Source organism: Trichosurus vulpecula, chromosome 3 (genome assembly GCF_011100635.1).
Source record: "Trichosurus vulpecula isolate mTriVul1 chromosome 3, mTriVul1.pri, whole genome shotgun sequence".
Classification (NCBI taxonomy): Eukaryota; Metazoa; Chordata; class Mammalia; order Diprotodontia; family Phalangeridae; genus Trichosurus; species Trichosurus vulpecula.
In genome coordinates this window covers 96,048,592-96,066,416 of record NC_050575.1, presented here as the reverse complement: position 1 = coordinate 96,066,416, position 17,825 = coordinate 96,048,592, and the positions used below count along the sequence as shown (strand labels likewise).

At 36.1% G+C, this 17,825-nt stretch overlaps 1 protein-coding gene across 6 annotated transcripts in view; it reads right to left on the bottom strand.

Moving 5' to 3' along the window:
• The window catches only part of NSD1 (nuclear receptor binding SET domain protein 1), a 141,896-nt gene that overhangs the window by 72,759 nt on the left and 51,312 nt on the right, over positions 1-17,825 (bottom strand). For 5 of the 6 annotated variants that reach the window (XM_036750749.1, XM_036750744.1, XM_036750748.1 and 2 more), the window contains 2 exons: positions 14,359-14,531; positions 7,646-10,205 (listed from right to left, as the gene is read on the bottom strand). In XM_036750749.1, the coding sequence (XP_036606644.1) occupies positions 7,646-10,205; positions 14,359-14,531 (2,733 nt within the window). The remainder of the gene's footprint in view (positions 1-7,645; positions 10,206-14,358; positions 14,532-17,825) is intronic. The other variant, XM_036750747.1, reaches the window with a different exon arrangement.

Here is a 17,825-nt window from a genome sequence, read left to right as displayed (position 1 = left end):
TAGTATAAACAACCACTCACACCAATTAAACTGGGAAGGCAAGGGTAAAAAGATGAAAGCATTTACTGTTAAAAGGAATATAGGAAAACAGAAGAATATCCCTACCGGAGAAGCTGTGAACTGGTCCAACTGTTTTGGAAAATAATGTAGAATTAAGAAAGTCACAAAATTTTCACTCCAGAATTACGAAACCAACTATTAAGCTTCTATCACGTGATTACTGGCATAGAAAAAACCTATGTATACAAAAATGTTCAAAGCAGCATTATTTGTAAGGGCAAAAAAAAAATCGGAAGTAAACTATACAGTCAATGACTTAAGAGCAGCTTAATAATTGTAGTATATGAATATGCAATATTACTGTGCAGTAAGGGAGGAACATGAAGAAATATGGGAAGATTTGCAAGAAGTAATGCAACATGAACAAAGCAGAACCTCAAGAACTTATAAAATTACTACAATTTTGTAAGTGAGAACTTTGAGCAAACCTTAGATAAAAAAAATTTAAAAATTAGGTAAGTGTAAAGTAACATACTTAGTCACAATCTCTTTTATACTGTTTTACTTAAAGTCTTCTTGATTTATAAATTGTGCAAAATTCAGTTGGTAATAACATGAAAGATTGATGTGATGAAATAAGAGAAAATTATATTTACCTCTGATAAAACATGATAACTTTATGGAGATTTAAAAGTGATTTAATTATTGCTATCAAGGTAATTAAATCATAATTTGAAATAGCTCAAATCCAGTTTGATGCATCCATTCAAAGCAGGTACAGGATTAAGTAACTTTTAGATCCATAAAAACAAGGCATAAGAATACCAGATCTTAAATTGTATTATAAAGCAGCAATCATCAAAACTACTTGGTACTGGCTAGGAAATAGTGGTGGATCAGGTTAGGTACACAAGATGCAGTTGTCAATGGCTATAGTAATCTACTGTTTGATAAACCCAAAGACTTCAGCTTCTGGGATAAGAACTCACTATCTGACAAAAAAGTGCTGGGAAAACTGGAAAATAGTATGGCAGAAACTAGGTATAGATCAACATCTTACACCGTATACCAAAATAAAGTCAAAATGGGTACTTGATTTAAATATAAAGGCTAATACTATAAGCAGATTTATGGAGAACAGAAGGATTTATGACCAGACAAGAGATAGAGAATGTTACAAAATGCAAAATGGATAATTTTGATTACATTAAATGGAAAGGTTTTTGCATAAACAAAACCAATGCATCCAAGATTAGGAGGGAAGCAGAAAACGTGGAAAGAATTTTTACAACCAGTGTCTCTGATAAAGGCCTCATTTCTAAAATATATAGAGAACAGAGTCAAATTTATAAGAATACAAGTCATTCCCCAATTGATAAACGGTCAAAGGATATGAACAGGCAGTTTTCAGATGAAGAAATTAAAGCTATCTATAGTCATGCGAAAAAATGTTCTAAATCACTGTTTATCAGAAAAATGCAAATCAAAGCAGCTCTGAGGTACCACACATCTATCAGATGCATTGTTGGTAGAGTTGTGAACTGATCCAACCGTTCTGGAGAGCAATTTAGAACTGTGCCCAAAGGGCTGTAAAAATGTGCATACTTTTTGACCCAGCAATACCCAGAACTACATGTACAAAAATATTTATAGCAGCTCTTTTTGTGGTGGCAAAGCATTGGAAATAGAAGGGATGTCCATCAGTTGAGGAATGGCTGAACAAGTTGTAGTATATGACTATAATGAAATACTACTGTGCTATAAGAAATAATAAGCAGGCAGATTTCAGAAAAACCTGGAGAGACTCAAATGAACTGATGCTAAGTGAAGAGAAAAACCAGAACATTGCGCACAATTAACATCCACAATATACAATGACTAACTTTGATAGACTTATCTCTTCTTAGCAATGCAAGTATCCAAGACAACTCCAAAGGACTCATGATGGAAAATGTTGTCCACATGTAGAAAACGAACTATGGAGTCTAAATGCAGATTGAAGCATATTATTTGCCCTCCTTTTTTTTCTTTTTTTGTTTGTTTCTTCTCATAATCTCTCCCATTGGTTCTAATTCTTCTTTACAATATGACTAATGTGAAAATAGGTTCAATATGAATATATATGTAGAGCCTATATCAAATTACATGACCTGTTGGGGTGGGGTGAGGGGAGAGATAGGGAAAAAAATCTGGAACTAAAAGTGAATGCTGAAAACTAAAAATAAATAAATTTAAAAAAAAAAGAAACAAGGCACAGAAAAAAAATTCATTCTTGATAGCACAGAACTCGAAAGCATTTTTTGGTTATAAAATGAGCCATTACCAATTTCTATGTAGGTCTAGCTGAGAAAAGTAGAAATGGGACACAGCTAAAAGGACATCAAGATCACAAATATTTATTACTGCTATACACCGTGGTAATTTTTGACTATCTTTAACCATTGACAAGTCTCCTCTCAGCTTTTCGGATTATCAGTAACAATAAAGTGTTCCTTAAAAAGGGAAAGAGCTTCTGTGAAACCTAAGAAGAACCGAGTGTTGTAAACTAAAACTAAAAAAATAAAAACTAAAAAAAAAAAATAAAAGTTACTATTTCAAAAAAAAAAAAAAAAACTTAAAAAAAAAAAAGAAAAAAGGAAGGAGCACCAAACACTTGAAACTAATTAGAAAAAAGGTAGGTAGGCAATGGCTAAACAAGTTTTCCATGAATGTAATGGAATATTACTATATTGTAATTTTTATTTATTATTACTATATTACTACTATTTATTACTACATAATATATTTATTTATTTACTATATTACATACTATTTATTACTATATTACTACTAATTATTACTATATTACTATATTGTAAGAAATGATGAATATGAAACTCTGAGAAAAATGTAATATTTAGATGAACTGATGCAGAGGCAAAACAAAGAAAACAACGACTACAACAATGTAAACATAAAAAAATAATAAAACTGAAGGCTGAGTAATTATAACCACCAAACTTTCCAAAGGAAAAAATTTGAAAAATTTTTTCACTTACTTTGACTTACTTCCAGTGTGGGACTATGAGTGTGGAATACTGCACATTTTGTCAAACTGCTAATGGATTTGGAAGGATCTTTTTTCTTTTTAACAAGTGGCGGCCTTGATGGGTAGGGGAATCAGCAGTGATATAAATGAAAATGTGATGCAAAAACCAAAAGGTACCAATGATTTTTTTTTTAAGAGGATGGAACTAGCTAGTCTGAGGAGGAAGCTAGCTTGCGACTTGTCTCCCTCCTGAAAACAATAAAGTAGATGCATAGGGGTTGTGCAGCAGGAGGTCTCACAAGGGTCAGAGGAATAACAAGTTATCAGTAGTGGCTGGTGATTCTCTGTTGTAAGGTGTGTACAGCAATTCATTGTTGACCTGATAATGAGAGATCTGTTATCTTTTTAGGGCATAAATCCAAGACATGACAGAGAACTTCCCAAGATTTGTAAAAATGGGCAGTTAACTGCTCCTGGTGACTCACATTGACACAAATGATACTGCCAGAAGACTCAAAAGAATATATGATTACTATTTTGTCAATGAGAACTTTAAGCAAATCTTAGATTAAAAAAAAGACGTGTTAGTAAGAGTAAAGCAACATATACTTAGTCATGCTCTTTTTATACTTTTTTACTTAAGTTTCCCAGGGTTACATATTGTACGAAATGTTTAAGAAATCATGAGAAGAAAGCTAAACATTACAGATTTGGGTAAGAAGATGAAGACCTTAGGAAAACAGGAGATGGTTATATTACTGCTGTGCATAAAGCCAAAAGATTCAGAAAAGAATGACATATTTGAAAAGTGAATTGCTAGTTAGGGTATTTGAGCATAGATTTTGGATTTCTGGACCATATCTTCAAAGCACAAGATAACAGGCTCCTGGCCAAAACTGAAATAGTGATAGATAACAGCAGCAATTAGAGATGAAAGCTATTTACTGTGAACCTCAACATAATTATTTGCTTAACGACCTCTCCCCAACCCCCAAGTAATATCCATTTTTCCATTTCCTCAATGAAGCCTCTCTGCTGACCACACCACAAGTGACCTCTCTCCTCTGAACATCTGTAACACTTTGAGAATCTCCTTTATAACTCCAGAAGTTATGTTGCTCTTTTCACCTTTTTTTTCATGAATATAACAATGATGAATTCAATACATGGAAGAGGGATCCAGCCCCAGATGAGATCTCATTTCTCTAAGTGACTCCCCAAAGTCTTAGATCTTCCTATAGCTAAAGGGAAATTATACCACAGGGAATGGAAGGGACCCTCTGGGGCAAGAAAGGAAACTGCAAAGCATACACCTTAGGTTTCCGCCTAACAACCAAACATTTATAGCCAAGTCCTTCAACCAACAAAAATGATTAGAGTCTTTTACAAGTGTGCATTCTTTTTAAATCTTATCTAAAAATTAATTCCACACTATCATATTCTAGTTTCAGAAAATAATATAAATGGACCGAAGTGCAAAGTTAAGCAAATTTTACCAAAATCTTTGTAATACACCCTGCTAAATTTAAATATGACACACTTATAGTAATATTGTGGCTTAACTTTAAGAGTATGCTTTTAAAACAAAAAGAGTAGTACAACTCTCAGTTTTATAGCCCTATATGATTTACAAAGAATCCTTAACGGGAAAAGTGAGGGAGACTCAAGAGTAGGTTTGCCCTGCCTACTGATGGTACATTTCACTGTCAATTCCATTGCCCTTCATTTATTCAGTATTACAACCCTCCCCTACTTCATTACTTTAGAAAAAGGAAAAGCTGGTTCTCCTCCTTACAAAAAGGAGATATTCTTGCTCTATCCAGTGTTCTCAAAATCTCAGTGCACTTTTAAGCTACTAAAGTTTAGCATTCTTATTACTAAGGAAGAGACTACTTTGCTAGAGTAAATGGTCAAGCTGCATTTCCAGTCAGATTACCTCTGTAGTACTGTCCTGAGAGCCAGATTTTAGGAAGGCTACTAATTATCTGGAAAGCATTCAGAGTGCAACCTGTAGGGTGAAAGATTTTGAGACTATTCCATAGGAAGGATGACTGAAGGAACTGGGGGTATTTACCTGGAAAGGAGACAGCTGGGGGGAGATTGAGAAGAAGACATGATAGCACTTGAAAGACTATCATGTGGAAGAAGGATTAGACTTGTTCTGTTTGCCCCCAGATGGCAGAACTAGGGGCAGTTGACAGAAGTTACAAAAAGCAAATTTAGATTTTTCTTATTATGGAAAGTTTTTTAAAAATCAAAGCTATCCAAAAGTGAAATAGGATGCCTAGATGAGTAGACGTTCCTACTCCCTGGAGGTCTTGGAGTAAAAGCTAAATAATCATTCAGTGAATATGATATAGTAGGGATTCTTTTTTTAGAAATGGGTTGGACTAGGTAGCCCTGAGGCCATTTCTAACTCTGAAAATTTGGTGATCCTGTGTAAAATCTACCATGCGAATTCAAATTGAATTTTTTAAAATATCTACTTTGAAAAAAGCTGCTCTTTCCTTTGCAAAACTAGTTTTGCTCTCTTCTCTCCCTCAAAAGCATCATATGAAGTAAAAATCTGTCCTCTATAGCCAGAAAAAGTGTGTTTTGTTACAGAAGCACTCAGGTTAAAATAAATAGAAAACAATTTATTTCACAGATGTGAAATTTTTTGATCCAATTAAAAACCAACATGAGAAATTAGCATACTCTTTAACTAGTCCTTTTTTTTTTTTTAAGAAAAACACCAAGAGCCCCCACAAATAGGTTCATCTAAGGCAAATGAGCACAAATACTGTAATGCATAACAACACAGGGTAGTGGAAAGTCAGCCTCTGCAGGGGTGGGGAACCTGCAGCCCTGAGGTCTAGGTCTTTGGGTGAGGCATTTTGACTGAGTTCAAGTTTTACAGAACAAATCCTTTTATTAAGGGGGCTTGTTCTGTGAAGTTTGGATTCAAAGGGCCACACTTAATGACTTAAAGGGCCACATATAGCCTTGAGGCTGCATGTTCCCCATCCTTGCCTAGGGCATTCCCTCCATCTTCTACTACTTGCCTTTCTCACAAATCCACTTCTAGGACCTGTTGACCCTGACAAAGTAAAACTCCTCATGATGGTGACACAGAGAGGCCTTAGATTCAACATAGACTATTTAGGTTATTAACTCTTCTCTTGCTGATTCTGAACACTCCCCGACGACCTTGCCCCTCCAACTTTGGTTAAAATCTGGGATACCAAAAAACACGTTTTCTCACATAATCATTACTTAAAACAATGACTGGGTATTATAATACTAAAATTCTATAGCTTAACTACAATTTAAGGTCAATAGGCTTCTGAAGGATGGGCTAGGAACTCTGCCACTATTTCTTTCTGTATAAGAAACTCATCAATTAGAACATAGTGTATTCTCAGCTTTGGAGAAGCGTAATAATTCGAAAATATGATAGAGAATTTTCTGTGTAACTACAAGCTAAAGCTAGTAATTCTCACTCCCCTACAAAAGTTCATTCCTTACAACAGGAGGACCTAGGGAATTAGAAGTACAAATAGTTGGCAAACTCAGATGGTAAAAAAGCTCTTATAATAGCAACAGACTGTTTCTTCTCGTTTCTTCCTTTTACTTGCTTAGACCATTGAAATTAGCTTCCTATCTTGTCTATCTACCTTTAGTGTCTCTACTCAAAAAACTGTCATATACTGTCAGTCATCTTCCTTACACCCTATTCTGTAAATCATTCTACTCAAAATTCCTTGGAACCTGGCATTCGAGATCTCTCACAAAGTGAACCCAACAAACCTTATTCCGTACCTTTCATGTACTACTACTTCATATATTCTGTTCGAAACAAAGTGGATTATCTCCTCTTTCTCCATTCTTATTCTGTCTCTATGTATTTGCTTGTTCCAAAACCCAAGGCAGGAATGAATTCCCTTACTCAATTACATCTATAGATGTCACTCCCCATTTCCTTTAAGGCCCGACTCAAAATGCTACTTCCATCATAATTCCATGAGGACTTGAACCCAGGCCACGTAAAGGTGATCTTTCCCTTGTCACATTTCTCTTAGCACTTTACATGGATGTTTTGCTAAAAAGACAGTTATATAAGTATCTCTGCTTTCCCCCATTAGTTTAATAGAAGAGCCTCTGTCTTATCTCTCATTGAATCATCAGCACAGGGTCTTTGTACTAAGCAGCTGCTTAATAAATGACTGTTGAACTGCATTTTCCATAATGGGCAGGGATAGCAACAAAGGGCCTAGAGTTCTCCCAATAAAAATCAGGGCCTCAGGAGTCTCGAAGCTAACAAAGGTTACTTGCCTAGGGGCAAAAATGCTCCAGATAATCATTATATGAAACCAACTAAAAAAAATAGAAATTTTAAAAAGGAAATTTATTATATAATAACAAAGCTGCCTCAGTGTTGGGCATAATGAAGTTCTTAAAATTTAGACCATTCTGGAGAAGTACCTATTTATTCTTAAAGAAAAATTTCCCATCTTAACCTTTTAATACACCTTTTGCATATAAATTCTCTTCTATGATACAACTTAGGGAAGGGACAAATAATAAGGCAAGAAAATATACCCAAATCCACTTGTCATGCAGTTGTAAAGCTCTTACCTTGTGTGGAGAGCTCAGGCTGTGGAGGAAAATTGGAAAGCCCTGATTCTCTGTGCAGCCCATCATTGTTTGGCTTATCACACACATTCAACTGTGGCACAACTATTTCTAAGTGACCCTCACAATTCTGTTTAATTTCTTCCTCTAGCACCTTGGAAGGGCTGGAAGGCCTATCCTCTGGGCCCTCATTCCCCTCCAGCAGAAAGTCACAAGGGTGCAGGCCCCCAAAGGCACTCTTTGAGTTCTTTTCCCTACTAGATCTACTGATGCGCTTACTGGTTTTAGCTCTGCTTTGGTTAAAACGCTGCCACCGCTTTTTGGGTGCCACATGGTTTACATCATTAGATTCATCACTTAGGGAGCTTTCACTGTTCATTTCAGAGTCCAGCTCTAGGACTTCCCCATTTTCAAAAGAGGGGCACTTTTCAGGATTTTTATCAGGGTCAGATTTTTTAACCATGGGATCAAAATGGACATCAGAAAAATGTGCACAGTCTTCACCTGTTAAATGTTCCATTAACTGAAGAGACTGCTTTCTCTTCGATTCTGCAGGCCTGCTGCTTAGAGACTTATTTATTGAACCTGGAACATCTTTGCATTCACCCAGTGCAGTCTCAGTGGTCATACTAGGTGTCTGGTTTAGCTTCCTTTTCCTTTCTGATTTTAAGTCTTTGCTCTCTATAGTGTCCTTTTCCCTTTGTGCCAAGAAGCCATCCTGCAGTTTAGATGACTTGGATCTTCCACAATTTCGCCGGGTAATACAGTTTGCTCGACGTTTACCAGAAGCAGTGAGCCTTCTTTTCTTAGCGAGCAATCCAGTTAAAGTTCCAGATGACTCTCGGGTGAGAGAAGACTCACTCCCACCAGGGTTTTGACAGATTGAGTCCTGAATACAATCTCCATTTTTTTCAGCCTTATGAGTTAAGCCCCCTGAAACCAGTGACTTTGAGCCAGCTGCAGCACTGTTGCTGGAACAGTCCCCAAGGCCAGGACTACGATAGGAGACCACATTTTGAGTAGTCATTAGCTGCTGTTCCTTGGTCTTACTATCATGCATATCTTTCAACATCATCAATAAGGTGCTGAATTTGTAGTTTGGCTCAATTGGCAAACGATTTTGACCAGATGAAGGAAAAAGTAAAGGTTTGTTTATTTTAGATGATCCAGAGTCATTTATGTCATCATTTAAGGATCTATAAGACAGTTCTTTCAACTCTGATAGAACATGTTTTACAACAGCTGTTTCAATTTCTGCAGAATCCCTGGGTTTCTCATGCATGTTGCTCAGTAGTTTTAGACTATCAAGCTTCCCACTTTTGACAACACAGTCTAAAGGAGACCCTTTGGAATCAGAAGAACAGCACTTTAAACTGAAATCCTCCTCTAAAACAGATGGTTCAACTGCAGTAGGGTTCTCTTTGTGTTTGCATTTTATATTCCTGGCTTTAGGCTGTTTGTTATGTTTTGATTGTAACAGAGGTTGATTAGTAAGCCCACTCTTTATGAAAGAATTCTCATGGGAAATGCTTTGTGGCATGGTATATTTGGTGGAAAGATTGTCGTTTATGGCAATGATGGGCATTTTGGAATCAGAATCAGCACCTTGAGATTCTTCACTCCCAGGGTCAGGAGCTTTAGTACAATCTAACAACTGGTCTAGGTGTGAACTAGTTTTTCTAGACTTCTTTCTTGCTGTTTCTCTAGTGTTCTTTGTGCGATACCTGGAATATTTAACCTTTTCATTTTTCTCCATAGGTAGCTCACTTTCATTCTTATCAAAAGAGCCAGCGATTTCTAGAGCACTTTCATCAGACTCAGAACTTTGATCAACTGGATCCAGATCACTGTCACTGCTCTCATCATCAGAGGTAGTCCATAAACTGGCTGAATCACTTCTCTTTTCCTCATCACCAGTACTGATATAGCACAGGCGGGATGACTTTGCAATGGGAACCATGCTGCGGAGTGGTTTTTTTCTCTCCACAGAACTGCTAGAAATCAAAACACTCTCAGACAAACCAAGCAGAGAATCACAATTTGAAGTCTCAAACTCTTTTTTCATAGTGGTTTTCCCACGTGAAGAAAACAAGTAGTTTGTTGTGGTGTTGTTGGATGCTGCTGTAAGACTGCTTGCTATTCTGCATAGTTCAGTAGAAGCTTGCTTATCAGACACATCACTAGAAATATAGTTCAGGCCAAGAGTCTCTGTCATCTTTTCCCTTCTTTCTTCTTTATGAGCTTCAAATGGTATGCTGCTTTTTTTCATACTAGTCCTTTTGAGGCTTGTGGATCTCTTTCTGACTCGAGACTTAGTGCACGGCTTCACCTTCTCATCTGAAGAGGTTTCAGAGTCAAAGGCTAGTGATTTCAGGCAGCCATTCAGTACTCGCTCATGCTCTGATTCAGGATCATTTGTACAATCCTCAAAGGGCATATCTTCCTCACTGTCAAGTTTCGTTGAAGTTCTGATACGCTTTCTGACCTTAAAATCCTTAGGAACTTCTCGCTGCTCAGCAAGTCCAACGCTAGCTTCCCACTTACTCAAGATTTTCTTAGGAACCTGAAAATTTGAAAGAGGGGAAGAAAAAGAAAGAAGGTGACATCACACATAAAAGAAAGTGAAATAATGTCTACCATAACAATATACAAAACTCTGAAACTAAAGTTTGACTGTCATCCAAGGAGACACAATGGAAGAAATAAATGGATAACTTCTATTTTCATAGAATTACTATGCAAAAATTGCTGAAATACTGGCTTTACTTTTGAGATGATAAAAAGAAAAAGGGAAAAAGTTCTCTTTAAAGGTTCTTCATTATATTTATAATTAAAGTGTCAGTCCTAGACCATGATGGAGAGAGATGACTATGAATACAGATGAAGTTAAACTATAAAGAGACTGGGATGGGATGAACATTCATACTAGCACAGGCTCTATGTCTTTTACCCTCCCCAAGGTGTGTGTGTGTGTGTGTTTCTCTCTCTCAAGAACCACAGGCTTCCCCAATGGCTACATAGCTTATCAACTCTAGACAAGGAGTTGCTATGTCCACTCCCAAAAGGATAGACTATCATTCTACCTATATAAAACAAAGGGGCCGGGGGGGGGGGGGGGTGGCGGGCGGGAAGAGGTCCTTTTTACTCCTTGATGCAGTGAAGCCAGAGGTATCATTTTCCTTCCATGGTTCTCGTATACATTTCTTGCTCTGTCCATCTCCTCTCATGCATTCCTTTCCACAGTGAGGATGTGCTAAATATTTACAGAAACATCCAGAAAGTCTCCTCCATCCATTCACCACAACCCCAAAAGAATTCTTACTCTTCCATGAATTACAAGGAGTTGTTCTACCACATAATCCATGTAATGCTGAAATGCCCACAAAATGATGAAGTATACCAGGAAGACTATCGACAGCATTCAGGGATCAAGATGGGGCCAACACAAGGGGATTCTCATTTTAAACCTAACATTACTACGCTGAACACTTCTTTCAAACTAAATGTCAGTAACTGGTTCTGAGTTCCTATGGTAGCAGAAGAAATGTTGGCTATAAAGAGACAAAAGCACGTACTTAAATGGAAAGGTAAAGGCTGTCATTAAGAGTAGAAATCCTATTTTTCAGAATTTCAGTGATCAGAACTTGTTATAAACCATAAAGAAATCTACACACAAAGAACTAAGAACAGAAAGGGGAAAAAAATCAATAGAGGATCAGAGGTCACGGATTTAAAGGTCACTTAATCTAGCTCTTCTTGCAAATGAGATAATTAAAGCATAAAGAGGTTAAATGACCTGCCCAATATCATAAAGGTAGTAAGTGGTAAGGAAGTGGGGAAATGACTTTATTCCCATGTTAAGGTACATGAAAAACGTAAATTAACCTATTGTGGTCAATTTCTCAATTGGGGCACATCAGTCAAATTCAGTATACTCTTCTGTTCATAAGTATTTCTGGGACAGAAATAGGAGGTCAAGCTAGTCCCAAGGTAAAAGTCTCAAAGGGAAAAATCAAGCTATTCACTTGGTTAGCACCAGCAAAAATAACCAGAGAAAATGCAAGTTGTATTTTAGTTTCTAACTCTCTAGGTAGTTTAGCATATTTTATATATAAGGATAAACTTTGCATTCTGCTGCAATGTAGTTACATATGACAGAACATGGCATGATAGTTAGAGGGCTGGGCTTAGAGTCAAAAGACGTAGATTCAAAGATGCTCCTAACAGTGACTAGCAGTATAATCCAGGGAAACTTCACTTCTCTGCCTTAGGACTTATTTATTTAGACGTCAATGGGATGATATAGACAGTTTCCATAAAAGGAGAGAGCTGGGGAAAGATATCTTTCACTCGAATGATCATAAGACAATACACAAGTGCTATAAAAAAGTGTGAGTTATTGTACTCATCATTCGACTTTAAAATGGCTCATTTATTTGCATATGACCCAGCTATATCTATAAATATAGATATATATATTTTTAAATTCTTGCTGATTCTTACATCCATGATGCAGTTCTACAACACAGGCAATGCCACTGAAATGATTTTAAAAATTTACTAGCACCATGAATATTCACCATAAATTCATTTTTCTCACAATTGTACACACTCAAGGTAAAGAAAAGTTTCAAATATCTTTGAAACTTTGAACTACCTCTGAGGTTCTGTCAGTATAGTATGGTGTGGAGTAAAATGGATTTGGAATCAGAGGAAATGAATTAAGATCCTGGTTCTAATTCCTTATTTAAAACTCAGTTTCCTTATTTGTAATAAGTGTACCAGAATAGATGACTTCTAAGGTTGCTTTTAGCTAAGTTCCATGATCCTATGGAACAGGATATGCCTAGAACTTAGGGAAGTCAAGAAATGTCACCCTCTGAAACTGAAGATAACAAGAATAAGTAAAAATAATGGACGAAATAGCCATCTGCAAGAATGACTGGAAGTAAATATCCATTGTCCTTTTAAAAGTTAACTTGTAAATGTGTTGCTGATTTAAGGGATCTATCTAATATATCAGATCATTTGCAATTAGAAACCAAAGGGTTCTTGGTCTGAATTAAGCTTGAAAAAAGTAAAAGCCAAAGTTACATAGACAAGAGTAATCTATCATCATTAATGAAGTTGTCTAGGGAAGAGACTGGCAGACCAAAGTATTTTCATCTTTCCAAAGTTGTACTATAAGACTGAATCAAGATAATTCTTCAGTCAGTGAATAGTCCCAAATATTAGCTAAATCCTTTTACTACTCTAATTTCAGGCTTTCCAAGCAACTTTCTAACTATCACTGTCTCTTCCCCAGGTATAGCCTTCTGGATTAGATAGATGAGCCAAACACTGCATTTCAACATTTCAACACCTCTGGGCACAAATTGAGGATCAGAATCCTGGTGAATATAAAAATACCCAAGCAGCCTTTAACCATGGTATTACTGCTAAAGTTAAAACAATGTCAGAATGCCAACTCCCTGAGTCCTTCACCTTTAGAGGTCCAGTCTGCCATCACTATTTCCACTGTCTGCTGAGCAGTAAGACTATTTTGGACAGTTTGAATACAATGTTGGATGAGGTATTCCCTATTAACTATCTCGGAGAATTTAAAAGGTTTTCATTTTATGGAGAGGGAATAAGTGCAAGGGTTTTAAAAAACACCTTTCAATTAAACAACTGAGTTAAGTAATTAGATTTAGTGAAATATTTAAGAATATGTATCTATATATAGATCTACATATCTATTCATATGTGTATATACGTATACATACACACACACACACACACAGAAACAATAAAAGCAATTTTATTATCCCCTTCCTGCCCCCTCCAAAAAAAATGTCAAAGCTGAGGGATTTTTCAAGATTATATCCTTGAATTTAAGAATACAAAGAAAGATTGAGAAACAAAACTGTAGCAAAGCAAGAAAAACTACTTCCCCTACTGCAATATCTCCCTTAGAAATCTTAGAAAACATACATTAATACAAGGTATTTAGCAGCATAAACTGGGCTACATAATCAAAAAACCTAACAAAACATTTTGTTAATATGTTGAAAATTGTGAACTCTTCCTTTACTAAGTTAGTAACTTCTATAATTTTACTTATAAAAACAATAAGAAAAAACTACAAAATTCATTTATGAAATGAGAAGCTATAAATCTTATTTTAATGACCAGACTATCCTTTCATGGAAAAATGTCTCCACCTTGTGGATTTTTAGGAAAATGCTGCTTTGACACCAAACTGTATATTTTCACCTCTATGGACTCGAATCTTCTTTAAAGTTACTACCAACGGAATAGACATGGCCATGGGTTCTCAACAGCTATATGATGTGACATGTCCTATCCAAGCCAAAAAGACTTCTAGAAATGGTTCAGTGATTGACTGCATACCTTTGTGTAACAATCTTCACTAATGTGCCAGAAATAGCCACAAATTTTGATTTTTATGCCCAAATAAACTTATGAAACAGTCTACTAAAGCATGGAGATGCTTTGATCTATGTTGGTGCATCCACACTAAAGTAATCAGTAATCATATGACGTATAAAAAACAATTTTGAGGTGGACAAATTTGCTTCCATTCAGATAATTTACATGGATATCAAAAAATCCTAGAAAGTTTCCTAGCAGTTTCCTCAAATAACCACTCTCCTAAACTTCCAAAGACTGAAAACTATAAGAACTATTAGAAAAAAAGAAATCCTTGACTTTACCTTATGTCTGTAGCCTTTTTCTTTCTGTTTGCCTCTTCTCCTCAGTACAGGAAGCTCTTCAAATTGATGTCTTCCTTCAAATAGGACAATCGATTTTCCTGCCACCCAGGCTTTTTCAGAAGGGTCTCCTAAGGCTTCCACGTAGTACTGCCGATAAGGCCTCTGGCTGGAAACTAGTGAAAGACATGTACCTGTTTTATCTCAAAATAGAGAATGCTAAGCACAAGAAAATGATGAAAATGTCAAAAGCCTCATCACTGGCTGAAAATTCTATTTATAAAAAAATTTCAAATAATTTTCTGAGAAATCCCAGAAATATTCAACTTATTTACTGAACGCTCATTTATAAGTTATTTTACTACAACTATGGGGATAAATAGTCCCCCAGCCTTTAGGGGAAAACACTTAAATGAAGTAAGCTTACATTTACACATAAATAAGGCACAATCCAAAACTAACTGATTAGTGCTACATGAGAAGTGCAAAGAGATAACTCTTAGCTATAAGAAAAGGATGGGGATTGGAAGAAAACATACCAGAAAGAAAGAATATTATAAGTAAATGCAAATGTATTGAGATCAAACAACAGTTCAGTTGGGTTAGAACAGAGTACTCATGAAAAGAAAATCAATGTAGGCAAGGTTGAGGCCAGAGCATAGAGATCTTTGAATGCCATGTAGGCAATGTGAAACCACATATTCAAAGCAGGAAATCAAAAAAGAATACTCTTCAGTGAACTGGAGAGGAAGAAAAGTAGAGAGAGATGAAAAAGGACAAAATAAGACATTAAGAAAAGCATTTAATAAGAAAATGCTACATATTACACTATGCAAATTCTTGAATTGAGTACTACATGATAGCAAAGAGTTTAGATACTGGTCAAAATAATCGAAATGCAAATTAAACAGACCCATGTGTTGATTCCTCTTATATAGTGCTACACATTTTGCACTAGTAAAAAACATGAAGAGGAAGCAATCATAAACATAAGAAATAATCAGCAATCAATGCAAAACAAAGCCTAAATGACTGGTCTTTTTTATAATGAAACAGAAGGAATAGCATCATCTTAATTTTTCATAGGATTCAACAAGCAAGAATGGATTTGGTTAGGAACTAAGAGGGGAAGAAAAGGGTAAAGGACACTCCAAGATGCCTTGAACTTTTCTTAAGGAAAGCTTGAAACAAATCTAGGGATACCTGGCAAATCAATTTTGCTAAAGCTAATAATCTATATAGGAAAAGTGTTGGGGTAGATAGGTGGCACAGTGATTACAGCACTGACCCTGCAGTCAGGAGGACCTGAGTTTAAATCCGGCCTCAGACACTTGACACACTAACTGTGTGACCTTGGGCAAGTCACTTAACCTCAATTACCCTGCCCTCCCCCTCCAAAGTGGGGGCAGAGGGGGGGGATGAAATGAGGCTGGAAAAATATGCTGAAGCTAGACTGAATGACCTTGAATGCTTGACTAAAACACTTGAAGTAATAGAGGACAGTGTTATTTTAGAGTGAATAGAGAGGTAGGTGAACAACTACAAAGATAAAGTGAATATAAATAATATCTATGACATGTATTTCATCTTACCTCAAACTTATACTTCTTCCTTAATAATATTTTTATAAATATGTTCTGAATATCTACTACATGGAAAACACCATGGTAGAAGCTGAAGAGTAAAGATAGTTAAGACAGGAGCCCTAGCTTCAAGGAGCTTATAATGTAGTAAACAAAACAAAAAAAAAAGTACAGAAAAATCTATAATAAAAACTGGAATGGAACAAATGTCATGAAAGTGCTACTATATGCTCTGGTATGACAGAGGGGAAAGAAATCACACTGGGTGGGAGAAATACAGGAAGGTTTTAAGAAATGTTATCTTCAAAGCCTAGCCTTAAAGACTGAAAAGAATGTTAAAAAAAAAAAGTGGGGGGTGGGGGGGAGATAGAAAGTTTTGATTAGAAAAAAAAATCACAACCAGAGGTAAATAAGCAAAAGAACAAGGTGTGTATTGGCAATGGTATGTGCAAGGAACAGGGAAAATGAAGTTCAAAAACATCAAGGCAACAAGGTATAAAGACCAAGCTAGTAAGCAATGAGAATCTATCAATCATTCCAGAGCAAGCATTAATGACATGATAAAAAAAAAAGCTGAGGTGAAGCAGGAGAGACTAGAGGTAGAAACTATTGCAATAGGCCAATGGTACAAACAGAAGCCAGATTGAGAAGAGTTGAGTAGGTCATGAAGAAGCACGGGCACATAAATTACTATTTTTGATGTTTATGAATGGAAGGAGATAAGGTGGTAGCTTGAATGGGCAAGTAAGGTCTAGAGAAAGTTTATGTAATATGGGGAGATCAAAACACTGCAGAAAGAAGGTATAGAGTCAGAGAAGTCAAGATATAAGAGAAAAAGAAGGTATACTGAATGGAGCAAGGCCCTGGATGACATAGAAAGTGACAAAATCAAAAGCAATGGTGAAGAGGTTAGGCTTGAGGCAAGGATGGAAGGAGGGGGAGGAAGTAAACGGAGCAAATAAATGTTGAAGTATCTCAGTATGAATGCTCCTAATCTCAGTATTGAAGACCAAATCACGTGATCAATAGAAGCATCAAGTCTTTACTTACTTTGTAATATACTAAGCTGGCAGATGAATATCAAGAATTACTGAGCAACAGTGCAGGGCACAGTTGAGATTTGAGAACAGATATTTGCAATGCACCAAATCATCACAGTATGTTATGAGGGAGTGAATTAAAAGCAACAATAAGTTGGAGTAAGGAGACCAGAGTTCTAGCCCTCGATTTGCCATTAACTTTTCTGATCATGTGCAAGTTATATCCTCTCTCAGCTTTATATGTGAAATGAAGGATTTGAATTTTAATCTCTAAGATTCTATCCAGCTTTAAAATTCTAAGTTCATTCACTTATTATCTACTAAGATAAAGTCAACAAATATTTTTAAGTAGCTTTTCAATCCCTCTATGACCTCAACAGGGCCTGTTAGGTTCCTTATCCGTAAACCACAGGAGTGGCCTACATGGCCTCTAATATTCCTTCCAGCTCTAAATCTATAACCCTATGATTCATGCAGAATAGGGACAAATTATAAAATGACATATTTTCATTTCATTAACTTGACAGTAAGAAAAATTCTACTTTCATAGAATCACATAAAGTGGGAACACCTAAACAAAAGACAAAAAAATATCTTTTACAATGACAGTCAAATCATTTATTCTATTTTTTCAAGCATTTCAAGCACCTTCAAGCATCTATTTTAAGCAAAAGAAATCCAAATGTGACAACAATGAAAAAAAAGTAGTTAAACCCAGATAATCTCCACTATAGATACAAATAGCTGTTACTGTTTTCTGACATCTCCACAGCAATTGGAACAGGAGCCAAGCTGACAGGATTCAGGTAAAATTCAAAGGCAGCTTTTAAAAGCAGTTGCTATTTCT